Genomic DNA, 17,256 nt, shown 5'->3' with positions numbered 1-17,256 from the left:
ATTCCAGGTATGCATCTTCTTTCATGTCTCTTTCTCATACATGCTGCCACTACAAGAAAAATGGCTCTCGTAAATCGGAAGAAGAAGGAAACTTTGAAATGGTAACCGCAGATAAGTATCATCATATTATGTACTGGTGTTGTTTTGATCTGTTACACGTGTGTTATTCAGCTTCAGTTATTTTCTAACAAAAACAAAAAGCTTTTAAAACGGTTATCTTATATTTTCCTGCTCTAGTTCAAGTAATGAAGGCTTTATTATTTTGCCTGACTTTGTTCGTTCACGTTTTCATCATAAAACACAAGTTGCTTGGGATGAGATATACTTAGTTCATTCAAATGAAAAGGTCCATTTTATTTGTTCTAAAAAAGCGTTTTATGCGAGAGAGTAATTTCATGTGTTTTGTATACCCAGAGGTATATGTGACGTTTTAGTAATGAGGCATCTGCGCATGCGCAAGTGTGTCCAGGTAGCACGTGTCCGTTATCTAATCACCTTCACTTTCTTCCCCGCAGGTAGAACGCTGTGCTGAACAATGGAGCTGCCATTAATGAGGGACGTGTCCAAGGAAGGACAGCGGGGTGTCATTCGGTTTCTATATGCCGAAGGAGTACATTCAGCGGGCATTCATAGGAGAATGAAAGTTGTGTATGAAAAATATGTATCGGACAAGTCAGTGAGAAAATGGTGTAGGCGTTTTCGTGGTGGACGAAACACGTTGAAGGACGATGCTCGGCCGGGACAGTTGAAAAATCGCATTCCTGATTGGACAGTGGCTGCTATTGACAACCTTATTCAAGAAGACAGACGAATATCCCTGGCAGCCATTAGCGAACAAGTGAACGTGTCATTGGATAGTGTGCATGACATTGTGAGGCACAGACTGGGTTACAGGAAAGTTTGCGCACAATGGGTGCCAAACTGTTTGTCAGAGGAACAAAAAATGTGCAGAGTGGGAATGTCATTGGCTCATTTGATGCGATACAGGAATGAAGGTGAGGACTTTATCAGCAAAATCATTGCTGGAGATGAATCCATCTGCCCGTATTACCAGCCAGAATGAAGGAGGGACAGTAAGGAATGGAAGCATACAGAATCACCAAAACCAAAGAAAAGCAAGTCACAACCTAAGGTCGGCAAACTTATGATGTCCGTATTTTTCGATTACCAAGGGCTACTGCTAGTGGAGTTCCTTCCGGAGGGACACACAATTAACGCAAACACGTACTGTGAAACACTGCATCGTCTACGGACATCAATCAAGAATAAGCGTCGAGGAAAACTCAGCAAAGTCATCATTTTACTCCAGGACAAAGCTCGTCCGCATACAGCCATACAGACACAGGATCTGTTGCAATCATTCCATTGGGAAGTGCTAGACCACCCTGCATTCCGTCCTGACTTGAGTCCATGTGATTATCACATTTTCGGAAACACCTCAGAGGACGACGCTTTGCCTCGAGTCCTAAGCTGCAGGAAGCTGCCAGGGAATGGTTTCATTCCCAGCACAAGGACTTCTTCTACCAAGGAATTCACAACCTTGCTTCAAAGTGGGACCAGTGTCCTACCTCATACGGTGAATATGTGTAGCTAATAAAGTTTCTGCAAGGAAATTGGGCCATGTTCAGACAAGTCATAGAAATAAGCTGCCTGAACTTAGATACACAAGTTGCTATGCAGTTAAGTCGGTGTTATTTTATGTGAAGTAGATCGTGAATTTGTGTGTGCCGTGAAATTAATATTCACAAATGTTCACAACTTGTAATACGCATAAGTCATTTCCGCAATGCTGGCCTCCGGAGGAGTGGTTAGTACATCGCGCTTCGACGCCAGGGGCCACGGGTTTGAATTCCGGCCCGTGCATGAATGTTTGTGAGTGTTCATTCATCAATTTCATCACATCAGCATCCCCATCTTCGCAATTTGCCAAAAGTTGAAGAAAAGCTAAGTAAAATGAAGCAAATCAATCAATCATTTCGTTCGTCTTACCGCCATAGCTGACCAGATACTTGAATCACTGCTTGAATGCTGGAAAAGGAATTGGACAAAAGATCCTGTAGTAGGAAGAAATTGTGCATAATTTCAATAACGTTTCGTTTGTATTTTAAATATAACATATTCACTCTAGTTCCCAGGAACATTGAATATGAAAGTTTAATCGAACACCGTTGTACATACACGATATAATGTTTCCAGAAAAAAAAAATATCATCGAATTCATACAACACACAAAGCATGTTACAGTCGAACAAAACTGTGTGAAAAATATGCTGTAAATGTGTAACCCCTACACGTAAACGTGCGGAACCGAAGCGCGGAATTTCCGTGCCAGAAGTCTGCAGGTTTTCTTAAAGATTATCGCCCACTGAGAGGCCGATCTGTTGCCGCGTTTCTCTGCGTCCCGGTGGGTGTCAATCTTGAAGTGGCTCTGAGGTTCACACAGCCAGGGCCGGATCAAGGTGGGTGCTATTGATGCTGCAGCATTAGGCCCATTCCTGAAATAGGCCCAGATGAAAACAGACGAGAATTTTCCGAAAGCCGAACAGTTTTCTTTTGCTATATTAACCTGGAAATAAATCTTAGAATGAAATTTGGAGCCCAATTTCGGACGCCTAGACACAGCGTTACTTATTATACAGTTACTATTAATCTTTGCGCTGTGACGTAACTATAACGTCGTTGTGTTTATTGTTCACCGAAGATTTCAAGCATCAGGCCCAATTTCGTCTTAATTCGGTGCTGCACACAGCCTCAAATAATGGGTACCTGGAGGAAAACTTGGATGGTAAAGGCGGCCGGAGCGTGATGATTATCACTTCACCCAAAAAATAGCAGAAATCGAAGAATGTTTGGTGACCTACCCTATTCCTTCCATGTATGCCTCATGAAATGGGAAAAAGTGTACGTGGAACTTCATTTAATATAAGTACGTACGACTCCTAAACGTAATTAAGAAAACATATTTTGTGAACCTCGTAATCATTATGGCGTCATATGGTAAAACCTGGCTGAAAGAGAACGAGGCAAATTCCGTAAATATCCGTCCAAAATTACCCTACTTGATTTGAGAAATAATTGTCGTTTATCTTCAATACAACAGTCGCAGTTGTTGATTACAAACACGTTTTTTCAAGTGTTACGTAATACCTGCTTGGAAGTTTTGCGTATTAAAAATGTCTCGCACAAAGTGTACTTTGTCGAACAGAGGAATAGTTTTGTCCATACCTTCATAGTGGATAACTGAGCACGGGACTACAATTGATCCTTAAAGGTATTGTTAACTTTCCACTTTCGATATATTCATCAAGTATTACTTCAAAAAATCATTAACACAGAAGTTAGCAGAGTACTTCCAACTGACAAATATTTGACTAATCATGTTTATTAATTCACCGGCCTGCATGGGTTTTGATGTTCCGCAGATGACTGTTGTCTTCGAATTATTTTAGCATGCTGATTCCAAAAATGAAATCCATTTATACCCATCACGTCTATTGTTTCATAAAACAGCAATATACGTATTAACTGCCTTAATTTCACTACAGCGCCTAGAATAACGTAGTGTAAAAAACGGCATGCTTCTGCGCTCTCAGCCTGGTTCCACTCGAAAATGATCCGCTAGAGGAGCTAGTGTTGACCCCGGTGCTTGGTGTTCGACTGCTTATAATGGAAGTAAATGGAGTTTTCGCTGCAACGTCTGATTCTTTTACATGAAGCATTTCTATGAATGTGATAATTGCTATGATATTTGGTACAGTGGTCGCGAAGATATTAGCGAACATTCTAGACAGTCGACCACGTCCTGTTATCGCCATACTTTCGTTAATAATACGGAGGAAAAAATACGCGTGGAATGTTCTTGGCAAATAAATTTTTGTGTATGCATTGGGTTCATTATTATTATCATCATCATCATTTCTTTTAAAGATATACACACTGAAGCATTTGTATTTTTGATATTTACTGTCTCTTTTCTTCCGCTTTAAACTAATCGCGGCGATGATGATAATGATGATTCCATGAAACGACAAGGGGAACCCCACAAAACTTTCTTAGTGACATCGACATGAGTGTAAGGTAACTTTCAAACCAATGGGACAAGCGACACGGGATGTTCACACTGTCACACTAGTGACACACACTTCCAGACTGTAAAATAGCATTCATTGCACATGAGGGTCCAAACAGCAAACGACACGTTCATATGGCGTATTCGCGTGCTAATTGTTGCTTCGGTCGGAAAGCTCCTTAAAGGAAGGGTGCTCAGACCGAAGCGACGCGCTACAGGGGTAGTTCCCAACTAAGTGACAAGCGACATGGTGCCTTCAGTCTATTAGCAAGCGTTGCTTGCGAACAACAGATAGGCGACACGATAAACCGCACATTACAACAACAGATCTAGGCGACACGATAAGCCACACGTGTCGCTTTGTCGCTTCTGCGTCGCTCAAACTGGGCCATTTCCTCAATAGCTTGCAACATGTTGCCGTGGTTTGTTGTTCGCGCATACGCGATGCAATGAGTGTCTTGCTTTAGTGAGATTGCGCACCAAAGCGACAAGCGGCACGCGACATTTATCGCTTGAGGATTTCACCAACCGAACGCTGGCCTGTGCTTCCCGTCATGCCGCTACTATGTGAAATGTTGCTCTTGATTGACTCCTTTTCAAGCAACATGTGTCACTTCGGCCGAATGACCCGTGTCACTTTGGTGTGAAATCCTCGAATCGTTTGTCGCGTGTCGCTTTGGTGTGAAATCCTCGAATCGTTTGTCGCGTGTCGCTTTAGTGTAAAATCTCCTTGAGGAAACGGTGCAGTCAGAGCTTTTGTCCGTACGGTTCGAAAAGCTGCATTGATTTCCGATTGCTCGCTTTCAAGCGACATTTGTGGTTTGTCGCCTCGGTATGAAATATCTCTCAGGATACTATTTATATTCTAATAACATAGAAAAGTAAACTCTAATACACAGTCCAAGACCTGACGTCTGGAATCACATTGCGATGTTTCTTCTTGTGTTACGCATGCTATTTATTTATTAATTTTATTTTACTTTTCTTTCCAAATTAATGCCATTTCGTGACTGCAAATCACTCCACAAATATAACTGTTTCCATCAATTCACTTACCGCCTTTCTAGAGAAACAAATCTACACAATATATTCCAAAAACTAACTAAGCCGCATTACTTTTATAATAAAATTAGCACCTCGGTCGATCGCACTGCCATCTACTTGTCATCGTCTCGGGGAACCAGTTTCTTGGGTCGTTTTCCACACTACGTTATTCAAGGCGCTGTAATTTCACAATAAAATGTGTACTTCCATCATTTCCCCAATAGATGACTCTGTTTAGATGGTGGCAAAATGTTGGTTTTCTACAATACAAATTCTACAATTTTGAACTGTAAATGCATACAAAATAGTAAGCATTCAATCCACGTTCTACCTTCACAAGACATATTGGAATGAAAATTGTATGGACTTTGATTATGTAAGATTTATTTTCGAAATCTCATGAAAATTCCTTCGCAAAATGTCCAAAAATCAATGTTATAATATGGTTGGTACGTTGAACTTAGTGACGTGGGAGAAAATCCTGACGTGGTGGAAAGATATTGATGTCATTTCCGTGATCAGCATTCAAAATATTGTAAACAACAGAAATTTCCCTTCTATAAATTTCCTTTCTTGCTTTTAAAACATTAAAATACTGACCAAGGCAGAATTTATTGTATAAAAAATACCTGTTAGAGGGTGGAAACTTTACTTTTTTACTGTATATATTTTTTATACAATAAATTTTACCTTGGTCAGTATTTTAATGTTTTATTAACATGGGAGCAAGGTTTAGCAGTGTTACCATTTCTTGCTTTCTGTAAGAGACATAATGAAATGGCGAATATGATCATTTTGATTGTGAAATTGTGAAAAATCCTGATGTCATGGGAAAAAATGGTTTTCATTTTCGTGATAAGCTGTTCAGAATAATTTCAGAATCACTTATTGATTTGAAAACATCCGATTTTTTTAAAAGAAATGCAAGGACGTGTAATTAATATACCGGTACGTGTGGTAATTTCTTTTGCACAATAACAGGAAACATTCCTGTTAATATTTTCCATTAAATTCCATTCTCATTTTGAGAATGTACAGGTATCGTTACCTTCTATATCGGACTCTTTAGTAAGGCTGAGGTAACACCTAGTCCGTTGCCAGCGATACAGGTCGGAATTTATCTGTTCTGTCCTCGAACAGATTGTGATGATGATAATGTTGCTGTCTTTTCTAATCTGATCTGAATATTATCAGCTCATGTAATACCGCTTGATTTTGCTTGATCCTAGGGAAATACTAAATATCTCGTTAGCGATGAGAATTAGGTACCCCTGGGTAAAGACCCTGGATCGCCTTATATCTGATTCTGCTGATGATAATCAAAGGAAAGGTCCTGGTTGGGTTAGGTGAAGACCTCTCCCCCTTCCAGATTTCCGAAGTGATCCTCAGACAGCTAAGCCTACGTCTCGAGGGTGAAGACCCTGTTGAGCAGAGAGCACACGGGGTGAACACCTTATATGCAAGGATTATCTATTACAGGATGGGACACTGAGCATATTGTCCATTGACTTGTGCGAACACTTTTCTAAGACCTTATAAACCACAGACTATTCATATCCAGTACAAGTAGAGCCATCTGGCGTACTCGAACAGCGAGGAACTATCGATTAATACGCATATCGATGTTTGAGCTCGATACTTGGAAAGCAAATGGACTTTTTTCATTGGAATGTAATACATTTAAAAAAGGAATAATTAAAATTGTGGAGTCTAGTCTTGGACTGTCCAAAGGAAATATCTAGAAAAATATTATAATTTCTTATACATTTACTAAACATATATTATGATGTTGGGTTATATTCTGGTTTTCGTAAAATTCAAGACAAGAAACAACATTTTAATTCTTACACTAAAAATCTTACTTGATGGTTCATTATTGTATTGATTTCGGGATTTTTCTATTATTTACCTTGGAGTTTAATGATTGCAATTAACGTGATATGCAATGAGATGATCAATAATAGAACCAAAATATCTCCCCCTTGCACTAAAATAACAAACTACCCGTAACGCAAAACATTTACCAAAAATAAATATTGTACTGTGGAATTACAATGAAAATTCATCGTATGCAAATATAGAGGAAGAAATAGCCACATAATGTCAGACTTTAAGAATGTGTAACGTTGTAACGTTGACTATATACGTTCTTTTAATTTGATTCGTCAAAGTTGAACTTGCACATTGTCTTCTTCTTACAGGCATTAATTAAAAATCATTTACTATTCCAAAATGTTGTAAATATATCTAGGGTTTTCTTTAAAACAATAACTATTCACGAATGCAGCCAAAACTCATTTGTAGGATACAAGAAATATTTATTTTCCAACTAAACTTAAATTTAATTCTACACGAATTTAAATTACATACACACATAAAATATGTAGAGTTTCTTTCTACCTTTGCTTAGAACGATCAAACTCAACCTGTGTTCTTTGAGACTTCGTAGAGGATGATATTAATCAATATAGAAGGTAATTGACGCATGTGAAAGTTTTGGAATGAGATATATACGTTAAACACGAATACCCAATTCCTGAAAAAACTCAATATGCTGACGAAGGCAGAAATTTATTTTATTATAAAACATAAACTAAACGTAACGTTTCAACCTTCTAGCAAGGTCTTCTTCAGACTATGTACCAAGTACAAATGTAGAAGACCTTGCTAGACCTTGCTAGAAGGTTGCAACGTTACGTTTAGTTTATGTTTTATAATAAAATAAATTTCTGCCTTGGTCAACATATTGAGTTTTCATATCATGGAAACAAGGCTTAATGCAAGGTAACTTAATATATAAGGTAGCGCCATCCGAAAATTGCCGATCATGCACGAACGCGTGACGTCATGTGGGAGGATCGGCTATGCTCGGTGCCCCTTCGGTTATGTTCGTTCGGGGTTGGCCGAAGCAAACGGCCGCTATCATTTCTATGCGAGTTTCAGAGAGGGAAAGTGTTTCATTACTTTGAGGGGTAAATATTAATTATTATACTTCGGGATGGTATTGAGGTATTCCTTTAATGATTAGTAACATAATTAAAATATACTACTTTTAAAAGAGGGAAAATTGCACATGCAAACGTATTGCAAAAATTCATGTTTCTGAAACCTGATCGATATATTACACAGAAGGTTGTCCGTGTTCTCATTAGAATTTCAGATTTCATCATTTCATAAATGGTATTATGATTTTGATAAGAAACGTTGCATGCTAAAGAAGAATTGCATAGTGAAAGAGTTACAAAGAAAGAATTGATTGACAGATTTGGTTTATTTTTGCTTTTCTGTTATTTTTTAAATATGAAAGGAAAACCCATAAGAGGTAGTCTCCCCCCTTCGATCTCTTTCTTTGTTTCCACAAGCCGGCCTCCTTGGCGTAGTGGTTAGCACATCGCACTTCAACGCCAGAGGTTTGGGTTCGAATCCTGGCTTGGACATGGATGTTTGTGAGTGTTCATTCATCATTTCATTACTCATCCCTATCTTCGCAAATTAGCCAAAAGTGGCACAAGAAGCGAAGTAAAATGAAGCAAATCAATCAATCAATATTTGTTTTCACATATACTATCACATTTTCTAAATTCTCAATTTTCTCATTAAGGACAAATCAAAGTCTTACCCGATTGGATTACAATCCGGGACCCCTGGCGTCGAAGCGCGATGTGCTAACCACTACGCCAAAGAGATCGACAGAGGCCTCCGAGGTACTACGGGCCTCACAGAACGTCACAGAAGTACTATCGAATTATAAATTATGGATATTAGAGTTTGGATAATAACTAAATAAATTATATAATATATAATCTATAAATAAAAAAACACCCGTTCTTTATTTATAGAATCTCAAAGAGAGCGATAGTTTGCCAAACTAAAAAATAATCCTATTTTGTTCTCACGATGATAAAAATAGAAGGCATAATCAAAAATAAATTGGTAACTATAGATTGACACAGAATTGAATAAGCTGAATTTTGATGTAACTCTTTTTTATGTGGTTCTACTGATTAACTTTTAATTGGAGTCCAAACTTGAATATCCGTAATTTTTAATCCGATAGTAGTCCGGTATAATCTATTTACAACATTTAACACAACGCAGTACAAAAGCCTAATATTTAGTTTTCTGACTGAATAGTTCCTTCTTATTCATTCAGAACGTTGCGATCATTTCCAGGAACATTTCAAATTTTACATAACATCAGAAAGTATTAAAATTATACTGATATACTTAAAATTCAATCTTTACCATTCTCCATAATGTAACTTTATTTTTGAAATTATCAAGTGAAAGAAGCAATATACAATCTAGATAAAATTTTACTCTGCATTTGAAACTTACTCTAAATTCGAAAGAATTCCCAACCTTCTTCATATATTTATTTACTGTACAATAATTTACGTACGGATCAAAGTTCCACATGCAAAAATTTTTTGGAAAGTTTTATGTGGAAGAAGAATGATGAAATAGTTTGTAAGATAGTAGTTTCAGACTTTGAAAACGCAATTTCAGTTTGTAATTTGGAGATATTTTTAATTTCTCTGGTTCAAATTTGGCTGCAAGTTATCGTTGTCATAGTTCTAAAAAGTATTTTTTCGTATTAAGAACTTTACATACAAACGCGTGCAGAAGACGAGCCAAAGTGTACAAGTACTAATTTAACTAAGTTAACCTACTCGAAATACTTGATGAGTACTAGGAACATCAAACATAAATGTCTTAACCTACTAATTCAAGCCTATAGAAATAGATTTATGATCACACGGTATATGAAACGCTTTGAGAATATCCATGAAAATATCTTAGTTCTTAGTTTAATTGAACAATAAAGGAGAAAAGTTACATGAACTCACAATGATTGACCGTGCAACTGTACGAATCATTATTCGTTAAAGGAATTTGTCCGCAGATTTTCCATTTCCATTTCCATGTGTGTCTGAGTTGTATAACCGGAAAATATACTCCAAGGCTGATATGTGACACACATTTGTGCATTAACAAAGTAACTTGCATTACACTAATCTTAGATCTTGCTCTTTTTGACAGAAATGTACTACAAATAAATAATGTAACATCCATTGGTTTATATTGAGTACAAGGGTACAAAATTATTCACAATATATTTGTGAAATACCAAAATTGAACAAAGTTGCAAAAATTTCAATGATGGGTGTAATATTCACTCATGCAATATTTACCATCGTGCATACAACGCTATGAAACTCGAATTGAAGATGTACTAAGTGAATTTCATTTCGAATAGAGTGAAAGTTAGTATGCGATCTTCGAAATGCCCATTCCCGACAACGTTTTTCACAATAATGTGAACATACAAATCACAATCAACATCGGTTTGTGTTAAATAAATAAATTTGTTAGTAATTATAAATCCGACTTACATAAAATGTACATAACAAATCAGTTAGGCTCACTACGTACTTCGCACTAGTTGAACACATTTTCCAGATATTGATGACTTTTCTTGTAGTACTGTCGGTTAGGTTACGTTGTAGATTTTGAACTTCTTTATTTAGATAAAGCAGGTTGAAATAGGTTGTTTGTAATATTTAATTTATTTGCTTCATTATGCAGACGTGTGTTTTTCCTTTGTAAACGATTGAATATGTTTTCCAACAACGAACCATTGCTTGCAGTTTGTGCATATACCTTCGTCTATATATTTTTCTCTTTTCTGGCAGCACAGTCTTTAGCTTGTTTAGGGCACGTCTCCTTATTGCATATCTTTCGTAGCGTACATCTCTGCAAACCTTATCAACACGTCCTACAAGCGAATCATATTGTGAAGATAAGTGTTTAGGAGAAATACACCATTTCCTCGATTATGGTACTAAAGTAATTGGGTGTAATTTTAGCGATGGCACTGCAGTTGGCTTCAGCACGTTCTTTGGTGGAAAATACAGAAATTCTGCTTTTAGATCTCGCTCATAGTCTTCTTCACAATAATTGGCACTGCACACTTGCATATTTTACATTTCGTCTACAAGCATGAATCCACTGTTTACTTACGCAATTATCGACTGGAAGTCTATGATATTTTATGTCAGTTCCTTTAGTTTTCTGGTTATAGTTTTCATAGCTTGCTACAGCACAATTATACATGATTGCAGTCTACAAGTACAAAAATACAATAAAAATAAATCGAAAGCTACAAAATCAACAACCTGCTTGTTCCGATTTTTGCGACGTGTTAGTAGCTAAATGTACCCCGCACCAAACTTACTGCACATAACAACGAGCACCGTCAAACCCGATCCTCCCAGATGACGTAATGCATACGTACTTCACATAGCAACGAGCACCCCCCCGGCCTTAATGGTGTTATAACCCAATTCCTAGACTATTCTATACTATGCTTGACATAAGACATTAAACACATCGAACACATCTTCTACAGCACCAGGCTTAATCACAAAACCAATCACCACTAATTCCTAAACATTCTAGGAATGGCATAAGGAAAATCGCGGAAGCTCTTAAATTCTCCACAAGGAAACTAAATTTTGGTTCAGAAAGTAAAATATAGCCACACTAAATCGAAATGTACTTATAACAAAAACTTGATCCACGATCCGTTACCATAGGTTAGTCAATGACCAACTTTGAGAATAGTGAAATGCGTCACAATTTTCTATGAAAGTCTAAAATCTTTACAACAGTTCATTAAAAGTTTCAAGTGCTTGAACATGTACGACGTAACGCAGTACTACATAAATTGAATACAAATATACTTTATAATGTACATCCCTTAAATTTATACGATCGTTTTATGAGTTAGCTTCTGATCATGAACTAATGACAACCTCGACAGGGCTGTTAGTTTTCGTCCAAGCGGTTAGATGGCGCTAGCAACTTCCGTATCCTCTTAGTGACCTACGCGTTCGCCATGGCTTATGGGTCTGGGTTATCCTCATATATATATTTTTTGCTATATGTCTCTAATTAGCTGTCGTAATTTTCTCGCTTTTATACCCGAGTTTGTTAATATGGTAACTAAGTAATCTTCAACTGTCTGATAGTTGCTAAGCTGATAATTTAGTCTTCTGCCTTTCTGGCTTTTCATAATTTGTAAGTAATATATAATTATCATTCTTCAATTTCTAGCAATCTTCTAAAATCCTCATTTTCTTTAATATTTGCGGCTTTATTAAATTAACAAAATATAATTTGTCTGCATTTCCAACAAAGTCCACAAAATGTCTGTTTGGAAAGAGGCCGTTGTATAGGAGCGTCCTGATTCTTAGAAAACGATAAAGTAACGTTCCTATAGGAGAGTCCTCGTTATACCTATGGCAGGAAAGTGGTCTTTATAGAGAGGTACCTGTCAAACTCGTGCGACTTTCGGAACGGGCCCCTTGATAGATGAAGCGGAGAACACAAGTCGTTGAGGATTGGTCCTCCCGTACGCCCAAATAAAGAGCGCCACGTGAAAGTAATAGTATTGCCAGAATCACAAGAAGTTTACAACGTCGTGATAAAAAAGGGGACTGAGTAATGGAATGTATAGTATCATTTGCAAATGAGGATTGAGAAATGGGTGTTTGGCTTTATGATGGAGGAATTATAGAGATATTGTAAGCTCTATTAGGAAACTTCAAAAATTATATTATTGATAAATAAGATGTTGTGAAATACTACTGCCTTAGAATTATATTACATTTAAAGCAATATTGTGTTGCCGCTCTTTGTATGCTGTAAACATTTGCTCTCAAAACGCATGTTCTCCTCCGTGGCCTTGCGGTCTAAGGCGCTGTGCTTTGGACTGCGGGACGGCATGGGTTGGAGTGCAACTGGGTTCAGTCTGTGGGTTCTCGGCCTGTGTGTAGGACCGATGGCAACCCACCATCGTGAGAAAATAGGGGAGCTACGAGTGAGTAGCGTAACCCAATCATAAAAATCTCCTATAACGCCTGAGGGTTCGACGTACTGAACCCACGTCACCCCATTACCGGTTGGAGATCTTTACACCTCTAAGTAGGACTGTGGGAGGAAGACTGGCAGTAGTTCAAGGCCCTTACGGGCTCTAGAATCACGGGTTATTCTTCTTTTGTGTATTGACAAATTTGACACACCTATACTCCAATGCAAGAACTTGTATGAAATATTTTTTTTCATGTTATTTATTACTAGCAGCATATAATACGTGTTATATACTTACGCACCACATTTCCACCTGCTGATGAAACTTTGGACTACTTTTTTCGCCAGCATTTCCAACTCATGGTCTTCATAGTATGTATACCACGTTCATCAAAATCCGATTCTCCGAGCAGGCTCCATAAGCCTCTCAGTATGAGAAGTTCAATTATACCGGTAAGTCCAGATGTTCGTCTCATTACTCAGAAATGAAGCATTTCTGGCCCCATGTTTTCACTTCCAGAGTAATTTTGGTGAATGTTATCTCCAGGCCAAAGTAGGATGCATATTACAACGTTTAGTTCACAATACTTATATGCATGGTGTGATATAAATTGTGTTTTTACTTCGTAAATAATGTGAATATTTCACATTTGAGTCATTCCATGCCAAATCAACACAGATATGTGCAATTTTCAACTTGATCCATTTCCGATTTCCATGAAATTTGGGGAGTTGAAAATATGCATGGAACTTAGTTGCCGTGAAAATTTTGAGCCACGTGCGTCTTGTAATTGTAAAATTGTTGAAGGTCAAAGTTCGCATAAATTGCCCTTTCTAAGCTCGTTTAGCTACACTAAATGCGCTGTAATTCTGCTTCTATGTGAGTTAGGAAGCTAAAAATAAAGTGTGCAGGGAATTGAACAAGCTTTCCAATGATATTTAATAAGTAAGGGGCAGATTTACATGCACTAAGAAAATCCAAAATATGCACTAAAAATTTTCAAAATAACGTACTTTAAGGTTCTGTACGAATTATATGCGAAGTAAATGTATCAATAACTCGCTGAACTCAATTTTAGAAATGAAAGTGTGATACATTTTGCTGTCTAGGGTCACCAAAAATACTAATTTACAAATGTTTTAGTTTCATGTAACAAAATGATTATATTACACGCTTCCTTTGTCTGGAGGCTAGCTCTAAAAATTGCAATATTGCAATTATAATAATATACGTATCTTGTTGGAAACATTATGCTTTTTTTGTTGCATTAATCAATATCTTATGTTTTTACATTAGCATACACTAGAAGTTATTTATCGATGTTTTCAGGTAACAGACTATTTCGATTGTCAGAAAATAAGTCTTGGTATTTTGATAATGTTCTTTTCATTTCACAAGATGCCACTGGACAGTATTTGTTAGTTTCATTTGTTTGTTGATATCCTGATGTAACATGGATTTTTCTGTATTGAGAATTTTCAAATATAAAAATAAATAATTTTCAGTTGTGGAATACTCAGGCAAATCCTGCACAGGTACTCCCCACCCCCAACATCGAATTCACCCGTCGTAGGAACTGCAAATCTGGGTTTCTGGGAGCTATTGCTGACTACTGCTCCAATTCAGCTTTCTCAACTTATCCTGGTACTATTTTCTTTTGAACAATATCGAAAAGAGATTGGATGGACACAGGAAGAAGAAAATTTAATCTTTGTCATTTCAAAACTATCATCCAAATTTTACTATATTTTTAATACTTCATTTAAGATTCAGATTAACTGCATTTTGATTCAAATTAACAACACAATCATAAATTGCACATGGTATGTACAACTACAGACATACCATAATGGTCTGAATGGCCTAGTGAGGGGATTCAACCTGCAAACACTCCAAATGTGAATCAATCACCTTAACCGTCAATTCAAAGCAAGCAATGCTGGATTGCTACATTTAACGTGCGGTTCTGGTGGCGATAAAATTCGCACGGAGATAAATATATTCTAGACATATTGATAGGCTTACCATACCATACCATACCATAACCCCGGACAGTCCTGGTTTTCTAGTGCTGTCCGGGGCTATGTCCGGGATTGCAAATGTCCGGGGTTTTTGAGAATCTAAAAATGAAAATAGCTACCGGTATTGTATATTCACGACCAGAATTTATGACCGGCAAGGATCGATCGATTATAAGGATTGATTACACCTTTTCTTCCTTCGAGTTCGAGATATCGACTTCCGAGCGGTTCCGTCTCCGTACTTCCGTGAGCGTTTTGGTGGTCTTGCAAGCGTGTGAAGTAACTCGTCTACACGTTTTTGATAATTATAACTATTTACAAGGGCTTTGCATTTGGCAATGGGCAAAATAAAGTGTGTATTTGATTTAACGTTAACCTGCAACAGGAATACAAATTCTTAAAACTGTGTAACGACAGTGACAGTGAACGTGTGCAATGTACACTCTGTAATGGAGTATTTTCTTTTGCACATAAAGGAAGAGGTGATATTGAAGACCACGTGAAAACAGTTAAACATAGGAGTGTTATTAATGGTACTGCTTCAGCAAACATAAGAGCTTTTTTTAAAGCCAAAGATGGGAATAACGGTGATCTGGAGTGTGCTGCTATAGAAGCTACATTTATTAAAACAAACAAGCCATTTCTGGAAGATGTCATGTCTAGTGAAAAGTACAACTTAGTCAACTAACAGATAGTTGCTTCCCTTTTCCCCCGCCAGGTTACGCCTATGCTTACCTTCACACATAATATACACAATTTAAAATGTTATACCTTTAACCATATTGTACTTTAAGCTTTGTGTAAAATACATAACCATTTTTAATAAGATTAACTTTTAATATAATTTGATGCAAATGATTTTCTTATCACCCTGTCTCTGAACCGCCCATCCCAATTTTTCCATCAGGCATTAGTACACACTCTGAGGTACCTACATATAAAATTGGGAGAAAATTGAAGGGGGGCATTGCACGAAATTCGCTCTAGAAGTTAGTCATTTATTTTTCTAAAAAATACATGAAACTATACATAAAATACATGGTTATTGATACACTCATCTGAAACCTTATTTAAATGTAAGCTTACACTACTCTGAACAAAAGAAAGCAAACTTGACCTGAGGAAAGATACTATCATTTATAACCTAATGCATGTCACTCAAAGTGGAGCCGCAAGTGGCGTACACGGAGATTTTAAAAAGCGCGTAACTTCTGAACCTCTTGACCAATCTAAAAAGAAATTGTCATTTTTGTAATCAGCATTAAAAGTTCTATACGTACACCGAATTTCATCAAAATTGGGGATGGTGGGTGACATGGTCTGGATGAATTGACATGGAATGACCCCGTTGGTTGATGAAAGGGTGGGTTCTTTCGATATTCGCAACCAGACCACCTGCAACACCATGAGTTTTGGAATGTCCTCGACCCAACTAGTACCCAAGACCAGACGAAGTAGACTATTTTTTTATGCTGACACCAAGAACGGGGAAAATGAAGCAGACAAACCTTAAACCAACAATTACATGAAAATTAGCCTACTCCTAATATATGCAAATTAGTAGTGGGATTGATGATATTATAAGGACACTTATAGCGTAGAAATGAAGAGGTTATTTGATTGAACAATCCGATTTGGCTACACTTAAAACAATGTGAAGAGGGGCATATGCCCCAATTCTTCAAGTGTGATATGCTCTTAATTTTAAGAATTCTGAATTCTAGTGTAGAAAAGAAGAAGCCCCAACAGACAGATTTGCCTACACTTAAAACTATGCCAAGTTTCCATATGATCTTATTGTTTACAGTGTGTTTTTCTGTCAAAATCCCAGGAATCTTGAATTCTAGTGTAGAAATGATGAGCCCCCCCCTCAGATTGATTCTAGAGGGGGCCGACTCAAACCCAGAAGCTTTTTGATTACTAAACCAAAAATACTTATATTCTCATGCTCTTCAACTTAGAGAACAATACATTAGGGCAAGGGCAGGCGTGCAAATTGCTTGCATGTTCTTTCTAATCTTTGATCAATTCCATGTCCCGGCCAGCAATAAATTATGCACGCCTGGGAGATTATATCTGCTGGCATGCAAGAGATATAATCTACACTGTGCCCTTTCAGGGAAAATTGCATGCCATCCATCATGTCATTAACTCCAAGGGAAATTCTTAGTAAAGAGAATATTGGCCTCTTGCATGACAACATGCAAGCCTGAATTGGATTCAGGTTTTGTCTTGTTGTGATAATA

The 17,256-nt window shown here is 37.3% G+C and overlaps 2 protein-coding genes across 2 annotated transcripts in view; both read left to right on the top strand.

Annotated features, from left to right (window-relative positions):
* The first annotated feature begins 535 nt into the window (after positions 1–535).
* LOC145981380 (protein GVQW3-like) lies at positions 536–1,063 on the top strand. Its single transcript, XM_083114619.1, has one exon. The coding sequence runs from the start codon at positions 536–538 to the stop codon at positions 1,061–1,063; it is 528 nt and encodes a 175-aa protein (XP_082970745.1).
* Positions 1,064–3,195: 2,132 nt separating this feature from the next.
* Positions 3,196–17,256, top strand: part of LOC145981358 (sodium-coupled monocarboxylate transporter 2-like) — a 210,070-nt gene continuing 196,009 nt past the window's right edge. The window contains exon 1 of the mRNA XM_083114590.1: positions 3,196–3,271. The gene's annotated coding sequence lies outside the window, so the exon portion shown is untranslated. The remainder of the gene's footprint in view (positions 3,272–17,256) is intronic.

Source organism: Lepisma saccharinum, chromosome 29, assembly GCF_977018435.1.
Source record: "Lepisma saccharinum chromosome 29, izLepSacc3.1, whole genome shotgun sequence".
In the NCBI taxonomy this organism is placed as follows: Eukaryota; Metazoa; Arthropoda; class Insecta; order Zygentoma; family Lepismatidae; genus Lepisma; species Lepisma saccharinum.
This window is presented reverse-complemented; position numbering and strand designations above follow the sequence as displayed.